The 18457-nt window shown below is 40.0% G+C and overlaps 1 protein-coding gene across 5 annotated transcripts in view; it reads left to right on the top strand.

The window, feature by feature from the left end:
* The window catches only part of TEAD1 (TEA domain transcription factor 1), a 213561-nt gene that overhangs the window by 144856 nt on the left and 50248 nt on the right, over positions 1-18457 (top strand). For 3 of the 5 annotated variants that reach the window (XM_084630088.1, XM_084630089.1, XM_084630085.1), the window contains 3 exons: positions 4353-4417; positions 8414-8476; positions 8566-8628. In XM_084630088.1, coding sequence (XP_084486214.1) covers positions 4353-4417; positions 8414-8476; positions 8566-8628 — 191 coding nt within the window. The remainder of the gene's footprint in view (positions 1-4352; positions 4418-8413; positions 8477-8565; positions 8629-18457) is intronic. The other 2 variants (XM_084630087.1, XM_084630086.1) reach the window with 2 other exon arrangements.

Here is an 18457-nt window from a genome sequence, read left to right on the forward strand (position 1 = left end):
ACTGGGCACCTTCCCAAGACTGTCTGATACCTGAACCAAAAAATTCCAAGGAGGAGACTGGCTCATAACAGAAGACAAGAAGGAATAGAAGATTTCTAGTTCATGAGCGTGAGGTTTCTTTTCCACTTGGCAATCTCCATATATATTATTTTTCACCTTTAGGAGAAGGGTGGAGAAAACAGTACCACAAACGTACTCTTCTTGGAGAAGCACATTCATATCTAATCAGGGACACTTTGCAACTCCTAAGATTTCTAATGTCTGATGTAGGTGGTTCCTTGAGTCCCATTTTGTTTCGGTCTCTTGCTACTTCACAAAGACAGGGTGTGTTTTAGGATCCTGTCCTGCCTTTGCTTCCTTAAAATTCTCTCCATTTCCATGTCAGTCAAGAGAGAAGCGTTTTTCTTTGGTCAGTTTCTGACCCAGTCTGATTTTAGAAAAAGAGAGAATGTGTTGCTTGGCAGATAACACAAAGTCCCTAAACTTTTATTTGGAGAATCCTAGTTCCTTTCATGTGTTAGGTAATGTTTATTTTACAGGTGGAGTCTAAGAAAGGCTTAGTTAGTTAAGGCTTCTCAGATAACACTGGCTAGACTGATATTGGTATGTTACTGAGACTTCTAAGGCTGAAGTATCTTTTTCCCTGATTAGACTTGGGGATCATTTCTCCCCTGGAGGAAAACTATGGCCATTAGAAGATTTGTAAGGTCTTGGTCATCTTGTATGCTTTGTCTCTTAGGGCTTGTCTCACTACATACAACTGTTAGCTCAAATTACTACATTCAAATAATGACACTCATGCAAGAATCAAGCTATCCTAACATGAGACAGAACAACCAAACTGTGAAGGCCCTGGGATGGGCCAGCTAGCTTGTGTGCAGATGGGAGTCAGATTAGGGGCAGCGTTTGAGTATTAACCTTGCAATATTTGGTGGATTTTTTTGAAAAGCTTCAGCTCCTGCCAGGTGATTATATGACAAATTTCATTTAAAAAGAAAAGTTTTTAGCCCTCAGGGTTGAGGAGAAAAGCTTGAAAACATGACCACTAAACGCTCAAACCAACTTTGACTTAAAAATCATGACAATTTTTAAAAAATCTTATGTTTTAATACTTGGGTGTGGCAATATTAGATCAGAGGAGAATTATGTACAGATTATAACAGTGTTTAAATGAAATAATAGAAATGGCTAAAATTTCTTTCAGGTGAACTACTGCATCTCAGCTTCAACAATTTGGTTAATATTGAGGGGTTGCAATTCTAGATATGCAGTGAATGTGTAATTTGTGTGTATTAAGTAGTGTTATTGTTCATGCTTATTGATTAGTGAAATTTTCCTAAGGGCAGGTGGCAGCTAGGGCTCAATCAGCTCTGCTCAGTTCATGCTCAATGGCTCTAAGCCATCTTTCTGTTGCCTTTACCCTGACTCTGATCAAGGAAAATGTGGCTTTCCCATTGGTGATAGTTTAGAATGGGGGAATGACTTGGGGTGCTGGTGAGTTTAGGCCAGGTGACTAGATTTAATTCTTGAGCTGTTGTGTGTTGGGTAAAATTTTCAACCCCTAGATACCAGCACCATTTTCATTCTAAACTCCATTTTCAAGGCAATGCCTAATCCTAGTATAAAAACTCACTCTAGATAAGTAAAGGGCCATGTTTTAAATATATTTACACACAGTGGTACAAATATATCTTTTGAAGTTGTTTAACAGCCCCTTCCTCAAGTGTGACTTAGGCCAACTGCCATGATCTCATGAAGACTACTTCATTGGCTGAGGATTGATGAGAGCACTCTTACCCCCACACCAAGCCTGTCAGGAATGCAGAATGTGGGGCTGTAGAGCTGGTGACACTGTTTTTACACTAAGGATTTTCTTACATGATGGGAATCACCAGCTGTCCCTCTAGGGCAACTTTTTCTACCTTGTTGCATTGAAGAACTGGGCCTGAGTATTTTATTCATGTGTTTATTGAAAGATATATACGTGGCCCCCATTGCTTCCACAGCAGGGCACCTCCCCTAGTTTAAACAAAAGGTGCACTTAAATCAAGTAAAATTTCCTCACAGCTTGTCACACTGAGGGACACATTAGCTCTGTTAAGTCCTGGCCAAGCAGATAAACCATACACTGCAACCTGAAGTTTGCCAGGTTCCAGAGCCTTTGCACTGTTCATGTTCCCTAATTAAAGGCAGTGATAATCCTTCACCCTCCTTGTTCTCGTTTCATTTCGCAGCAGTTTTCACTCACTGTATTACCCTATACATAATATAGGGACAATATGGATGTGTAAGGGTACCAAACCATTGCAGGAAGGTTGCTTTAAGCTGCTGACCTGGTGCATCTGCAATATAGTGTGTTGGAACTATTATTTTATTTGTGTTTTCTCTGCTCTTTCCCATTGCTCAGGCCTCAGTCTCTTGACCACTCACCCACCTTTTACTTCTGGATGATCTTTTAATTGTTTTTCCACTTTAGTGCTGTTTTCTCCATGAACTGGTGCTTCAGAGCAAAACTAGACCATAGTGGCCCATTTCCCCTTCCTGGCTAGTTAAATAATTGTGTTATGTGTAGGACCTCCCAGAGAGGGTGGGCAAAAGGAGTAGTTTCCCCTGGACTCACTGTTTGCGAGGGCCCCCAAGCCCATGGAATTTGAGTAAATGGGCTCATGACCTGGAGCACAGGGTCACAGCACCATTCAAATTTGGCTCAACCGGAACCCTGTGCACCGAGTCACATATCTCTCACTCAAGTTTGGTCTGGCTGCCAACTGCCCATCATGCGTGGTGCTTTGATCCCATGTGCCAGGTTGCAACACCTATGTGGAGCCAGGCCCAGCCCCGCAGGCCAGTAGCTTAGTGTGAGGCAGGCTCTCTTTCCGACATGCTCCCCCTTTCCAGCCTTCCCTCAGTGTTTTTGCACTGATAATTTTTTGGGTTGGTTGATTTAGTTTTAAATTTTACCCTGGCCCCAAAAACTTGTGTGTGGCCCTAGTTACATGCTCCATTTAACAGGTGCCCCTTCCAATGCAGGTTCCTTATTTAAAAATGTCTGTATCTGCCCCCACAACAGCAAACCAATACAAATTTGGATACTTGTCTGATATGGGCATAACACCTACCTGCACCTTCTAGTCAGAGACCCTCCTAGTTAACTTCAAAGTGACCCAGAAGGTGGTGAGATTTAAGGTCTCTAATACCATAGTCTTCAACCTGCAATTAAAAAAAACCTCTTAATTTAAGTCCTCTCATTGTCACTGGTACCTTGCTTACTTTACCTTGTGTTTAACAGAAATATGATTCTAAGTTAGCATAACATTTGTTCAACATGATGAGAAGTAAAATAGAGATTATATAATATAAAGTGAAAATGAATAGGCCATCATAGAAACTTCATTAACCTTGATGTCAGTAATGTTTAGGAGGGAGATTTTTAAAGAAAATTTTACTTTCATTAAACACCCTGCTCTCTGGCTGAGAAAGCAGACCAACTTTAGACTTTGAAATCCTGTGTTCAAAGAGTATGTTTCAAACCAAACTAGAGTTTTAAAATAATAAGTAAGTGCTGACAGTCCTCAATTAAGCAGGTAAATGCAAGAACTTGTTTGCGTAAAGTTAAGTGTGTGCCCAAGTACCTTGCTGAATCAGGATCGTAGCTTCTTTCATTGGAGGATCTCAAAGCACTTTTACAAAGTAATTATCTAATCATCTCAAAACCTTGGTAAGGTGGATATATTTTCTGAGCCTCATTTTAAACATGGGAAACAGACACAGAGTAGTTAAGGCCAAAATGCTCGCACCTGAATTCCAAAAGTAGGAGACCTAAAGAAGAGACCAGATTTTCAGCTTAGAATTTGTAGAGGCATTAGATCCTCTGGAAATCATCTGCTCCTTTAGATGTCCAAGTTTATAAACTCACATTTGAAAATTTTGGCCTGTGTGACTGTCTAAAGTCACAGAGCAGAACTTGAGAAATTCACAGCAAGCGGGAACCCTTTCCTAACACAGGGGGGATCGAGGATTACAGCCACTAGGGAGCTGCACAGTCACTGGGACATGTGTCTTCAAATTTTCACTGTCTAGCTGGGGTTTCCATTAATGTGTTTGCAGGACTCAAGTAGGATTATATTTTATTTATATACACATATCTTGTCTGTAATGTACTGTATTAGGGAAAGAAAAGTAAATGGTAAAAATATTGATGAATGCCACTTCTATAAATGAAAATCAGATTATATAAAAATCAGATTATCCTTATATTTGTAGAGCTTATATTTTTAAATCATGCAGTTTGATAGCTCCATTTACAGAATTGTGGCTGTTTGGCCCTCATTGTAAATTCTTCTTCATTTCAGGTAGGAATGAATTGATAGCCAGATACATCAAACTTAGAACGGGGAAGACACGGACCAGGAAACAGGTAAAACAACCCAATTGGAAAGCGTGCATGTCAGCGAATGACAAAACATGGCATTTTTGGCTGCAATGGCTGATGGTGATTCAGCTCTATTGAGATAATGCATTGATTTCACTGTTATGATTAAGTATGTGCTTTTTAAAAATCCATTGTTTGATCTGTTCATCATTTCAGTGACCATTTATTGGGCACATTCCATATTAATCTCTCTACATATGTAGCTATTACCTCATAATGAAAAGAACATTTCAGAAGTCAAACTAACATAAGCCATATTAATTCTTGCACCATTTGCATATAAAGAAAATATAGAATTTAACAATTGTTTTCATATAGTGAATAATGGAAAATTAAATGTCCGCTCACTTCACCTAAACAAGAAAGTTACTAGCTGTGGATATGGAAAATAAATAAATAATGAGCATTCAGTGGACTCATTCTACTCATGCTCCCTATTCATGGTCCGTGGTTGCTATAGGGTGAAATAGAGTAGTTTAAATAAGAGCTAGGGGTGCTGTTGTTCTGTAACCACAATAAGATTTGTTCATAAATAAGTCAGCATAAACCTCTAACCAGTCTTTAATCTTTTTCAGAAGATTATCACATATCAGTTAAGTTATCACATATGACTAGATCCTTTAATTATTATATTCACAGTGGTTAGCCATCTCACAAATGCACACATAACCTTTGTGTAGTTTGTGCTGAAGTTACTAAACTGGTTCACTAGTGTAAAAAGTTTGCAAATTACACTGTCCCTTTCCTTCTTTAACTTTGAGCAGGAGCTTCCAGGTCTCCTTGTGTGTTATGGGGGAGGGGGGGAGGCTTTTATGCAGACTTGCAATGCGTGTTTTGTACTGTGGTGAAAAGTAATGCTGAGTCAGCACAAACGAAGGTGGCCTGCTGCCAATGCTTGTATTTAAAGCACGTTGAATTGAGTGACATTTTCCCCCTGGTGATGTTCTTTGTCAATTAGGAAGCAGTATAAAGTACAAGGGATGAAAAAAAGCCATGAGGAAGGAGAGAAACTGCAATTCATAGAGAAGGAACAAACAACACATTGACAAAGAAACCCATAGCAGAGGACTAAAGCTCCAAGTTCTCTTCTGTTATACCTGGGCAACCCCCATGAACTTGAGGTTGCACAGGTGCAGCTAAGAGTACAGTACAACTCAATGGCTTCAAGCACATGGCCAAATCCTCAGCCAGGGTAAATCAGCCTAGCTCCATTTAAATCAGTAGAGATATGCTGATTTGCACACCAGAGGTTCTGCCTCCCCTCCCCATATATATAAATAAAATACATGAATACATCATGAATATTTTGACACAGTTTGAGTTTCACCAAACTGAGAATTTTGAGAATTTCTCAACAAATTAAAATTAAAAAAATTGAAATTGCAGAATTGGGCGTACCGTGTAACCTTTCACACCATTATCCTGTGAAACTGAAAACAAAAATTACCACGTGTGAAAATTATGTATGTATGTTGAATTATCAACCTGCTTACTAGTCTGAATAACTACAGACTCTCGTTCCTGGGCTGCTTCATTAAGAAACCTAGGAAAGTTGGCCCTCAGGGATCAGAATTTGTTTACATATTACAATACATTTTTTTCCTAACAAACATGAGTTGCTTTAAGGTACCACAACAAAAGGATTTTTCTAAGTGACGTTAGTAATATTTCATTTCTCCCTCCTTTTATCTATCAGGTCTTTTTAGATTCAAACCTGTTCAAGGGTAGGAGCTGTCTCTTGCTATGTGTATGTACAGCACCCAGTACATTGGGTTCCTGATCTTAGTTCAGGTCTCTAGGTGCTACTGTAATACAAATAATATGGTGGTAGAGAAGTTTCTCTAGCAATTTTTGTTATTGGGCCCTGCAGGGGGCTGAGCAACTCCTGGAGGTTCTAAGTAAGGGGTGGACAAACATTTTGGCCTGAGGGCCGCATCGGGGTTCCAAAACTGTACAGAGGGTCGGGTAGGGAAGGCTGTGCCTCTCCAAATAGCCTGGCCCCCACCCCCTATCCACCCCCTCCCACTTCCTACCCCCGACTGCCCCCCTCAGAATCCCCGACACATCCAACCCCCGCTGCTCCTTGTCCCCTGACTGCCCCCTCCCGGGACCCTATGCCCCAACTGCCCCACCAGGACCCCACCCCCATCCAACCCCACCTGCTCCCTGTCCCCTGACTGCCCCAATCTCTATCCACACCCCATCTCCAACAGGCCCCCTGGGACTCCCACACCTATCCAACACCTATTGCGGGAGGGATAGCTCAGTGGTTTGAGCATTGGCCTGCTAAACCCAGGGTTGTGAGTTCAATCCTTGAAGGGGCCATCTGGGGCAAAAATTGGGGATTGGTCCTGCTTTGAGCAGGGGGTTGGACTAGATGACCTCCTGAGGTCCCTTCCAACCCTGATATTCTATGATCTATGAACCTCCCCGGCTCCCTGCCCCTCACTGTCCCCTGGGACTCCCTACCCTTTATTCAACCTGCCTCCTCCCGCGCTCCCCGCCCCCTTACTGTGCCTCTCAGAGCACCAGGACTGGCAGCTGCGCCGGCCGGCTGGAGCCAGCCACCCTGCTGCGCTGCCTGGCAGGAGCTCACAGCCCCACCGCCCAGAGCGCTAGTGGCATGTTGAGCCGAGGCTGCGGGGGGAGCGGGGACAGCAGGGGAGGGGCCAGGGGCTAGCCTCCCCGGATAGGAGCTCAAGGGCCGTGGGCTGTAGGTTGCCCATCTCTGTTCTAAGTGCCCTCAGCTTCTGTTTAGATTGGTTGCTCAGCAACTTGGCAGGATTTAAAAGTATAACTGGGTTCAAAAAATAATTAGAAAAGTTCATGGAGGATAGGTCCAGCAATAGCTATTAGCCGAGATGGTCATCCCCATTCTCTGGGTGTCCCTAAACTTCTGACTGCCAGAAACAGGGACTGGATGACAGGGGATGGATCGCTCGGTAATTGCCCTGTTCTGTTCATTCCCTCTGAAGCATCTGGCACTGGCCACTGTTGGGAAACAGGATACCGAGCAGGATGGATCATTGGCCTGACTCAGACTGGCCATTCTTATGTTCTTATGATTTAATCCATTATCATCACAACAGATTTTAACACATACTTGAGAAAATATGAATGCAAAACATGGCCCCCAATCTCTCACTCATCAGTCAGGCAAAACTTCCAGTACAATTGATCCAGTGCGGGACTGGGTCTCATGCTTGCACATATTTTTCACTGATGTCGTGCATGTAAAGACAGTGGGCCAAATTCAGACCTGGTATAAATTGACTTCAAAGGAGTTGCCTGCACTTATTATCAATGTTTTAGAAACATGACTGATATTCATATTACAAAGAAATGTAGCATTATTTCATGGTTCCTTAAGACCTATAGTGTGTCAATATTTTATCAGTTGTTAACAAATGTAGCGCTATTAATGCGCTCAAAACACAGCCTTAGTGTAATCATTTGAAGTCATAGAACGCGATAAATTATTGGTAATATTTCTTGATGCTATGTCAAATAGAGTCTCTCATTCAATGCTGAATGCTACAAGGGCCTGATTCTGCAAACCCTATAAATATGGCTAGTCCTTATTCTTGCAAGGAGTGACTCTTTGCATGAGCAAAGACTCTTTGGCTGTCTGTAGGGGTTGTATGACTTGTAACAAAAGAGCAGGTGGTCCACACCTAATTCTGAACAGTGTCATTGGTTCTCTCCTGTAAAAGACTATATAACTTGATTGATTAAACTTTTTTCTCCTTAGTCACGTCACTGCAATGATGGCCTGTGTTGTTAAGCCTTGGTGCTAAGAGCTAGGCATCTGGCTGGGAACGTGGTATCTTTAACAGCAGAGCTTACTGAAGATGTAAATAACTTCCCCCCACAAAAAAAAGTAATTTAAAAAGATATTTTAAATTTGATTTCCTTTTTGTTTTTCTTTTTCTTTTTTCTTTTCTTCTCTCTCTTTTTTTTTTATAAATCTGAACAATGTAGGTGTCTAGTCACATACAGGTCTTAGCAAGAAAGAAAGTTCGAGAAATTCAAGCCGCCATTAAGGTACGTTTGGCTTGCCCAGTTGTAGGGGGCTTTTCATCTCCATGGTTACAGGCTTTTCCTTTGTTTTCCTCCCTTCCCCTACCCTGCAGGTGTCTAGTCACATTCAGGTTCTTGCCAGAAGGAAATCTCGTGATTTTCATTCCAAGCTGAAGGTATGCGCTTTTCTGCTTTTGGGCTTGTGGTTGCTATGCATTTCATTTCCTGTTTTCCATGGTGATTGGTGAATGCCTGGTGCTGTGATTCTTGTAACCTAGTTTTCTTGCATGTGGTAGCTGTTTACATTTCTTTGTGTTTAATCTCTGATTTCTGCACTAGCATCCATATTAAAAATTTTAACACTCTCTAGATACAAAGTGAGCTACTCTTTGTAACTACTCAGCACATAAACATGATTGTTTTTAACCCGTTATTTTTTTAACAGCTTAGTGCTAGATTGTTAGTGTATTTAAATAAAAGGAGGGATTGGTTTTTTTTGTGCGCTTGTACACAAAAAACATTTCCACAGCGGTAATTGGGATTGTGATGCTTCTTTTCTGTTCCAAAATGCTTTTAATCTGTGCTTTTGAAATGCTTTCAAAAATACTTAAAAATAGATTATTTACTTTAAGAGCCAGACAGTATAGTTATTAAGATTGCTTTAGAAACTGCAGGCTGAAATTTCCACAGTACAGTCTAATATAACTTTAAATTAACTACTGTACATGATTCCCTGAAGATATATTCCTTTCAAAGTAAAATATTTTTATTTATCTTAGTTAATCTTTGGAGATTTTCAGTCAGCATCATGTTGGGGGAATATAAATATGTTTGTTTAATCTGACTTGATGAATTGTACATGTCCCCATTTTTCCGTGAAAGATCTACCAAACCTAAAAGGAACCTCTTGGAAATGCTTAATAAGGGTCTTTGCATATTTTCCAAGGGAGATCTTGTGTTACATTTTTAAAGTTACCTCACATTACTTAGAAATGCAAGGAGGTTTTAGAGTTTTTTAAATTTTTTTTGTTTACAAAAAGCAAAGCAACTTATAAATCTTTTATTCCCCCCCTTTCTTTTTTCTGAGTTGTTATGGGTTGTCTTCCCTCCCCCCTCCCCCCACCTCCACCTCCACCCCGGCTATGAATGAGAACAAATCATGTTTTTGTTCTAGCTGAAAAGCAAAATATTTCAGAAAATAATTTCACAATACAAAGTGGTGAGTGCTGGGGAAGCTTACCACGATCTTGGAACTGCAATATGTAAATAACAGACTGGCTTTATAACAGGCCTACGTGATAGAAGCATTTGGTCTTCAGTGTGTAGTGGGCAGCATGCTGGCAAGCTTGTATGGCTGTGGTGGCTGGCTTTTTAGCTGCACTGGCTAAGCAGTTGGGGTTGATGAAGAACTAAGGCAACTTAAACATACTGCTTTTTAACCAAAGGTGCAATAATACAGAGAGATGTAGCAATTTAGGCCAAAATTATCAAAACTGAGTGCTTAAAGTTAGGTACCTAAATCCATATTTAAGCATCTAAATAAGTGGCCTAATTTTCAGAGGTGCTGAGCGCCTGAAGCTCTCCTTGACATAGATAGGAGCTGTGAGTGCTCAGCACTTTGAAAATCAGAAAACGTATTGAAATACCTAAATATAGAGCTAGGAACCTAACTAAAAAATTGGCCATCGTGTTTGGAAAACTTGAAAAAAAAAAAAATTGTCCAGACCCTAAAATACCATCAAATATGAAAAGACACTATTTTTAAAACAAAAATATTCTTTATTACTGCACCTGCTGTACGATTCCTACTGAAGCTTTTCACAGAGCAAGGCAAAAAACTAAACTCCAGTGATACTTAAAAGTCTCCTTTTCTAGTTGACTTTCTTTAGACACTTACCGTAAATTGAGCTCAGAAAAGTATCCTGCTAAGGCTGTTGGTTTTAAGGAGCTGTGTAAAGAATGAACAGTCTGTTAGTACAACAACTTATTGTGTAATGGTTTCTTTAATTCCCACACTCTCAGATCCATCAGTGCAGATTGATGGATTGCAGCTCTACCTGAGCTGAGTAGCAAGCAACGGGCTAGTGAAAATTATTTCACCCTTCTGGTGCTAAGAATTCCCTTCACACTCAGGTCTCACTATCCCTGCTGCTCTACAGAAGACATTCACTTCAAGTCTGTGTAACAATTACACAGCAAGGTTGGAGAAATTAATTTTTTAAAAGGGCAATTTCAATTTTCACAACAAACCCTGTGAAAGGGGCGGCAAAAGGAAGGAAATGTGTCCCTGAGAGGCACAGTTCCCTCCACTCTCTGTTTGCTCCATAGTGGAGAAATTAACTGATAGCAGCAGCAAATTATGACCAGCCCCCTCCTACTAACACATGCAAGCTCAGGTATGCTTGCCAGCACATTGAGGGGAAGGAGCAAAGCCAAGACTCTGCCTATTCCCCACCTAACTGCCTCAAGGGAAGTATTTATACTGTACTCAGAATACCGTCCTTATATGACTGGCTTTTAGGAGGAAGTGACACAATTTGACACCTCTCTTCAAGTTCCTTGTTCAGAAGAGTGTCCAGCACCTTGAAGGGAAAGAGGAGGGGGAGGGGCGAAGCCAAGACTCTGCCCAAGCAGATGGCCCCTCACTGCCATCTGGTTGCACTTGACATTTCTGTGTCTATAACATGGCTCCTGCTCTACCTGCACAATCATCTTCAAACAAATTAGAGCTGCCACTTCCCCTCCCACACACACAAAAAAAAGGAGGGGCTGAAATTTTGAGGAAGAAGATGATGATACAAATACTCTAATCTTGGTGAGGAACACATCTACCGCTCTACCTCCTCATGTAGCTGAAACAACTCACTCAGAAAGAGGAAGAAACCGATTGTTTTGGACCTTAGAAGAAACCTCACTCCTCCAGAGATTTTGTATTAGTGGAATTACCTGATTTATGGAACAACTAAAATTTCTATATCTAACCACCCATGCTTCCCAACATATGCTGAAAATTACCTTAGGGAAATGTCATTTGTTTGGGGTGGAAGAAGGATTGGATACTTCTTGGCATCCCTGATTTTACATTCCATTGTCCATGCTACAGTAAAGACCAGTTACTTGTATTTTGCTATAACCAGATCATCCCGTGTAAAATCATCTTTTGGGTTAGTATTAGCCAGCACATGAAAAACAGCCAGTGTCAGAGTATCTGGGATAACAAGGGAATGCAGTTATCCTGTATCTCATACTTGTATTATCCAGTTGTCCTATCGGTGAATCAAGCGGTCCAGCACTGACCAAAGGCCAAAGATAACTTTTATATAATGTGCTATGGGTAGTGTTCAGGAGACCAACAGACATTTAAGACAACCTGTATCTGAGCATCACATTTCTCAACTATAGTGTGAGGGGAGAATCTTCTTGCTTTTGGAAAGAATCCAAATATCCCTTCTGTCTGTCCATAATTACCAGTTCAGCCAGAGATGCCTGATGGCCTTAGTCTCCTAGGTCTCCTTTTCTCCTGCCTTGCCACAAGATTATTCCCTAAATATGCTTCCACTAACAAAATTCTCTTGCAAAAATCTGGTAGCATGTTGAGAAGCAGCTGTGCAGTTGCTTTGTTGCTATTCCTATAGGCATTTTGGGCTGAAATGATGACTACTTGACATCCCTTCCAGCCCTACATTTCTATGATTCTGTTTTCCAGTTGTCAAGTCCAGCCTTCTGTGTTGTGGCAGGACCCAGTAAACTAGAGCATCCCAGTACTTTGCACTTGTCTTTATTGAATTTCATCTTGATGAATTCGGATCAATCTCCAATTTGTCAAGATCATTTTGAATTCTAATCCTGTCCTCCAAAGTGCTTGTAACACTTCCCAGCTTGGTGTCATCTGCAGATTTTATAGGCATACTCTATACTCCATTATCCAAGTCATTAATGAAAATATTGAATAGTATTTCAGACCCAGGATTGACCCCTGTGGGACCGCACAAGATATGCCCTCCTGGTCTGACAGCAAACCATGAATAACTACTCTTTAAATACGGGCTTTCAACCAGTTATGTACTCACCTTTTAGTAATTTTATCTAGACCACATTTTCCTAGTTTGCTTATGAGACTGTCATGTGGGACTGTGTCAAGATATATCAAATCCATAAAATAAAGACATATCATCTCCATAGCTTCCCCCTGCCCCCATGTCATTCTTTAGGCCAGTAACCCTGTAAAAGAAAGAAAACAGATTGGTTTTGCATGATTATTTGTTGGCAAATCCATGCTGGCTATTCCTCATAACCCTATTGTCTTCCAGATGCTTACAAACTGATGGTTTAATATTTGTTCCAGTATCTTTCCAGGTATCAAAGTTAGCTGACAGGTCTATAATTCCCCAGGTTCTCATTGTTCCCCTTTCTAAAAATAGGTACCAGGTTTGCCGTTCTTCAGTCTTCTGGACCTCACTCCTCCAGGAGTTCTCAGAGATAATCGCTAACTGTTCCAAGATTGTTTCTGCTAAATCCTTAGGTACCTTAGAATGAATTTCAGCAGGCTCTGCTGACTTGACTACATCCAACTTATATATAAATATTCTTTAACCTGTTCTTTCCCTATTTTAGCTTGCATTCCTTTCCCTTATTTGTTAATATTAATTGTGTTGTGTATCTGGTCATCATTAATCTTTTTAGTGAGGACTGAAGCAAAATAGACATTGAAGACCTCAGCTTTCTTGATGTCATCAGTTATTAGCTTTCCTTCCCCACTAAGCAGAGGATCTAAACTTCCAGCTGAATGCATCCGATGAAGTGAGCTGTAGCTCACGAAAGCTTATGCTCAAATAAATTTGTTAGTCTCTAAGGTGCCACAAGTCCTCCTTTTCTTTTTACTTTCCTTCCTATTTCTCTTGCTCCTAATATATTCTTATTCCCTTTTATGTCCCTTGCTCATTTAGTGCCTTAGCTTTTCCGATTTTGTTCCTACATGCTTGTGCTATTCTTCTGTACTCCTCCATAGCAATTTGTCCATGTATCCACTTTTTGTAGGAATCCTTTTTGATTTTCAGGTCATTAATGAGCTTCAGATGGAGCCATTTTGACCTTTGACTATCTTCCTATCTTTCCTTCGCACTGGTATAGTTTGTAGTTGTGCCTTTAATACTGGCTCCTTGAGAAATGGCCAGTTCTCCTGAACCTCTTTTTCCCTTTGATTTTCTTCCCATGGGACCTTACCGACCAGTACATTGAGTTTGTTAAAGTCTGCTTTTTAAAGTCCATTGTCCTTATCCTACTGCTCTCACTCCTTCCTTTCCTTAAAATCATGAAATCTGTTGTTTCATAATAACTTTCACTTAAATTGCATTCCACCTTCAGATTCGCTACCAATTCGTCCCTGTTGGTCAGAAACAAGTCTAAAGTAGCTGTCCCCCTTGTTACTTTATCCGCTTTCCGGAACAAAAAGTTCTGTTTTGCCATATTATTAGTTAAGTCCCCCATTATTACCAGGTCTCGTGTTTTGGATATTTCTGTTGTTTGTTCTAGAAGTATCTCATACACCTCCTCCTCCTAATTTGGTGGTCTGTAGTAGACATCTAGGATCCAGAGCTTCAGGCCTATAGAACTCTGTAGTGGTGGATCCACTGGCCTTGGCTGTGGCCCACTCACGGCTAATAATTTTCTTTCCATATAACTATTGGGTTGGACTTCTGGGAGCAGTCCCAGTGACCTTAGTTCCTGTTTTTTTTAGTGTTGTAAAGTAGGCAGTAAATAATTTTTGTTCCCAAGATGCCTTCAGGATTTAATTTAAATCAAGAGATCATTCTACCTACCTAGCCTTTGCTTGAAGATCCAGCCAGTGATAGAGTACTTGGCACTCCTGCTAAGGAATTTAAGGCATCCAATTAGCTGTTCGTCCTCTGCCAGTATCCTAGGACTGGATGTAAAGATTGCAAAGCTATGGTTACTCTAGGAATTGGCTGGCATATTGTTGAAGCTTACCTGACAGATAATATTTCTTACCCACTCCTTGTAAAGGCTGTTTGCCAGCGTCCTCTTCCTGAATAGTGAGAGGAAAGTCTCAACGGAAAGTATTTTTGAGGGTGCAGTATGGTTGTCCTTGTAATAATTTACCTGGCACTATGCCAACAATCACTCTGGATTGGTGAATCTTAGCATGCAGGAAAATTTTTACCTGTAATCGTTGTTACTGCATCTCAAATACACCAATCTGAAGTGTCCCACAGATCTCGCCAGGGAGGGGAATGCATCCTATTTCCTTTAGGCCAGGATTTCAAATATTGTAGGGTTTTTTTAGGGATCTTAGCCTCCCCACCCGCATCTTTAAACAGTTTCTAAGGTTATGGAAGCCTCCTGGAGAAAGAGGCAAGAGAGGGTGGGAGAGTGATGTTCTTGGAGACAAAACTCAGAGGCAGTTCCTCTTGGTGATGGTTACTGTCACTCAGACAGGAAATGCTGCAACCCATCTTTCTGAACTGGTATATCTGAGATGCAGAAACAGCTTTATCAGATAAAAATTCTACTTTCCCTTCTCCATGCTAATGGTGAACTGAATCCTCACGCCGCATTCAAGAAAAACTACTATTGAAGCCAGTGGGAGTTTTGCCTAAATAAAGAGCAAGGATACAGAATTCAAGTAAAAGTCCATACACCAGAATCCACTCCTATCTTTGACTTTGATTTTAGATATTCTTTCATCGTATAAGATTAATTAAAAGAGAAGCAAAAAAGAAACATTAAAATGCCTACAGTTCATACGTATTACATGTTTTAAAATCCATTATTCTACATTCCACACTGAGGGATAAAAAAATATTATTGTTGACAATGATAGAATGCTAAAGATAGCTCTATACGTTTTAAATGAACAATGATAAAAGCCTTGAAAAATTCCCTTTGATGTGAATGGAGTCTTCAGCATTTTGAAATACAATAAAATGGATTAATTGCTACTCATTAGGCAGCAAGTTGGGACAGCTTTGAATGCGCATTCTCTTCTTGGCATTAGCTATTGCCTGGCTGAAATAGCCAGCTTTTGTATTTACTACTGTCTTCTCTAATAATAAGCAAATTGGAGAGCAGGGCTAGAAACATTCAAGTGCTCTCTCTCTTTTGTCCAGAAAAATTGTATAGTTTCACGATTTGTTTATCTTTTTTGAGCTACAGCTAATAATTGCAAAGGTTATTTGAATCAATATAATATATGAGCAGAAATAACATCTGCAAAATTACTTATTAGGAAACTATTTTATGTCAGTGTCTTATGCTACACTGTAAAATCCATTTTGTGAGCAAAATTGCTGTTTCTTCTTCACCACATCATGTTTTTCTCCTACAAGAAAAGTTTTGTCTTAAAAAATCATTCAATAGGTTTTAGGGCGTTTTGAATTCACATGATCTTTTGTTGCCCTTAATTTTCTTATGTCTTAGATATTTTTTCAAAATCCATCTAGTCAATGTGGTATTGAAAGCCCCATTTATCATTCTAGGATAACAGATCCTTTTTCTTTTAGTAGAACTACAGTAAACTGATTGATTATTCTGTTGTTTATGTTGGATTAAAAGAAAGTCAAGCACAAATCCTAATGTGCTGGTTACGTAAAACTTGTTTTACCCTATGTTTCTTTTAATGTATTTAAATTTGTAATTTGGATGTAAAGTGGATGATTCTGGAGAATTGTCCTCTGTTAATGTGACAGTGATCCACATTCCAAAATAATGTGTGTAACATAAACGCTAGGGGTCTGGTTCATTAAAAGTTGTGTAATCCATTTGTTAGATTCTGACAATTTACCCCTTGTCCACGTGTGCACACGTGCGCGCGCACACACACACACACACACACACAAAATCTTTCAAAAGGCTTATAACTTCAAGTTGGAGACAGCTAAAAATTGCAAGACAAATTCTGAGCTCAATGGAAAATCTAGTGATTTCAATACAATTCCGGATTTTTACTGGTATGACTGAGCTCTAAATCTAGTCTAGTTCTTCTAACTGTATATCACAAAATACAAGAATTTGGTAATGGGAGAAAAAGAAGAGAGGATTTTTAAAAGTGAAATCCATGATTTACTTCAGTGTCATTCTCGGGCACCAGTAATCCCATCAGAGCTCATAAATTAAGTAGGGTAAGGGCAGGTCAGTACCAGATGGGACTCATCCAAGAAATACCTTAAGCTGCTGCAGGAATTAATGTTAATAATGCTGTAGGGAACCTCTTCTTCTGAGTCTATGTTGAACCAATATCTGTGCTCCTGGATATTCTGGTCCAAATCCTACTCTCATTTACCCCAGTGTAAATATTTGTAACTTCACTGACTTCAGTAGGGCTATTCCAAATTTATACACTGGATAACTGAGGCACTCTGTCTTTGATAAGATGTAAAATCAAGGTCCTGACGCCTTGTGGTCATTAAAGATCCCATGGCATTCTCTGTTAGAGTAGGCCATGTGTCCTGGCCAAATTCCAATTTGGGTAATTACTATAATCTGCCTGCCTAAATTCCCCCTGCTATTTTAATTGGATATAGTATTCTTCACTTTCTGCCTAAACTGTTCTGAGTATTGCTATGTATTATTAATTAGTTATTGTATTTCACCCCAGAAGTGTCTGCATTTCATTAGTGACAATGTGATCGCTTTTGTATTGGTTATGCAGAATTGATGTGGCTATACATTCTGTTGCAATTTTTTATTTAGTTTTGTTTATTTTTAGGTGAGCTAAGGTAAATATGGCTAGTGCTTCATTTTCTGATCCAAGTAAAAAATGAACCTTAAAATGGAGATTTTTTGAAAGATGAGTGTCTTGGGCTCTATTTTACAGGTGTCAATCAGCTGTAGCTCTCATTGACTTCCGCTAGAGTTATGTGTGCTCAGGACCAATGGAAATCGGAGCCTCTTGTCTACTTGTACAGTATTTGATTTTGAAATGAAAGAGAAGTTAAGCCAGGCAACTTTTTAACTCGGAAAAAACTTCCTTTCTAACCAGCTAAAAAACTATGCCAGACCAGAGACTCAGAATCCTAAACTAGGGTCAGACTCCCAGCTGATGTTTATTGGTGTGGCTCCATTGAAACCAGTTGAAGAACTTATATAGACTTTTATAACTCTGTGAGACATTTGCCCTCAGGGCTATTCTTGCATTGCCAGTGCTGATCTTGTCTTCTTCCAGCCTAGCAGAATTCAAAATGTAACTAGTCAAAGAGACTGAAATGCATTGCTACTACAGAAAGGCATGCACCTCTGGGATGAAATGCAGGGTGTTTAAATGCACATAGCAACAGTACATTCTATTATTCGTATATATACACACACACATACACTTAGCTCTTCACAATCAGATTTTTTTTTAAATTACCCGTTCTCGTCCCCCACGATAACTTACACAAATTTTCTCTTCATTGCACAGCCCCTATGACAGCTCCTGCAACTCATGATTGTCAGACGTATCACTAGTAAAGGGTAAATGACACGTGCTATTTCTGGACTTGCTCCTCTGAAGTGCGACTCCTGTAGGAAAATAGAAATCTTTAAAAGCTTTTTTCTTTTTTTTTTTTCTTTTTTTTGATTGTCTGTAAGAGCATAATTCATTGTGGGCTTGAGCAATGCCCAGTTAGGCATTTATATCCCAAACAGAGCATTTGAATATTTAACCCCCAGTAGAGTTTAGATTCACAGAGGAGCAAATTCCATATAACAGCAGAGCAATGTATATTTGGGAATTCAAAAAGAAGCCCATGAATTGGCTGCACTGTTTATGTGAAGGCACTGGATATATCATACCTAGAGAGGAGGCTGTGCAGGTAATTGTTGGTTCTTTCAAACCAACTAATTTCAAAATTTCAGTGCGGGTTTTGCCTGAGTAAAGGCTGCAGGATTAGCCCCTAAATCTATATTCACCAAGTCAGAAATCAAGGATACCACACACGTTGTCTGAGGGCCATATTATATTTTTACTAGAGTTTTCAGTCAGAAGATTCCTTCTCACTGTGCAGG

This window comes from Lepidochelys olivacea, assembly GCF_965140295.1.
Source record: "Lepidochelys olivacea isolate rLepOli2 genome assembly, chromosome: 6".
In the NCBI taxonomy this organism is placed as follows: domain Eukaryota; kingdom Metazoa; phylum Chordata; order Testudines; family Cheloniidae; genus Lepidochelys; species Lepidochelys olivacea.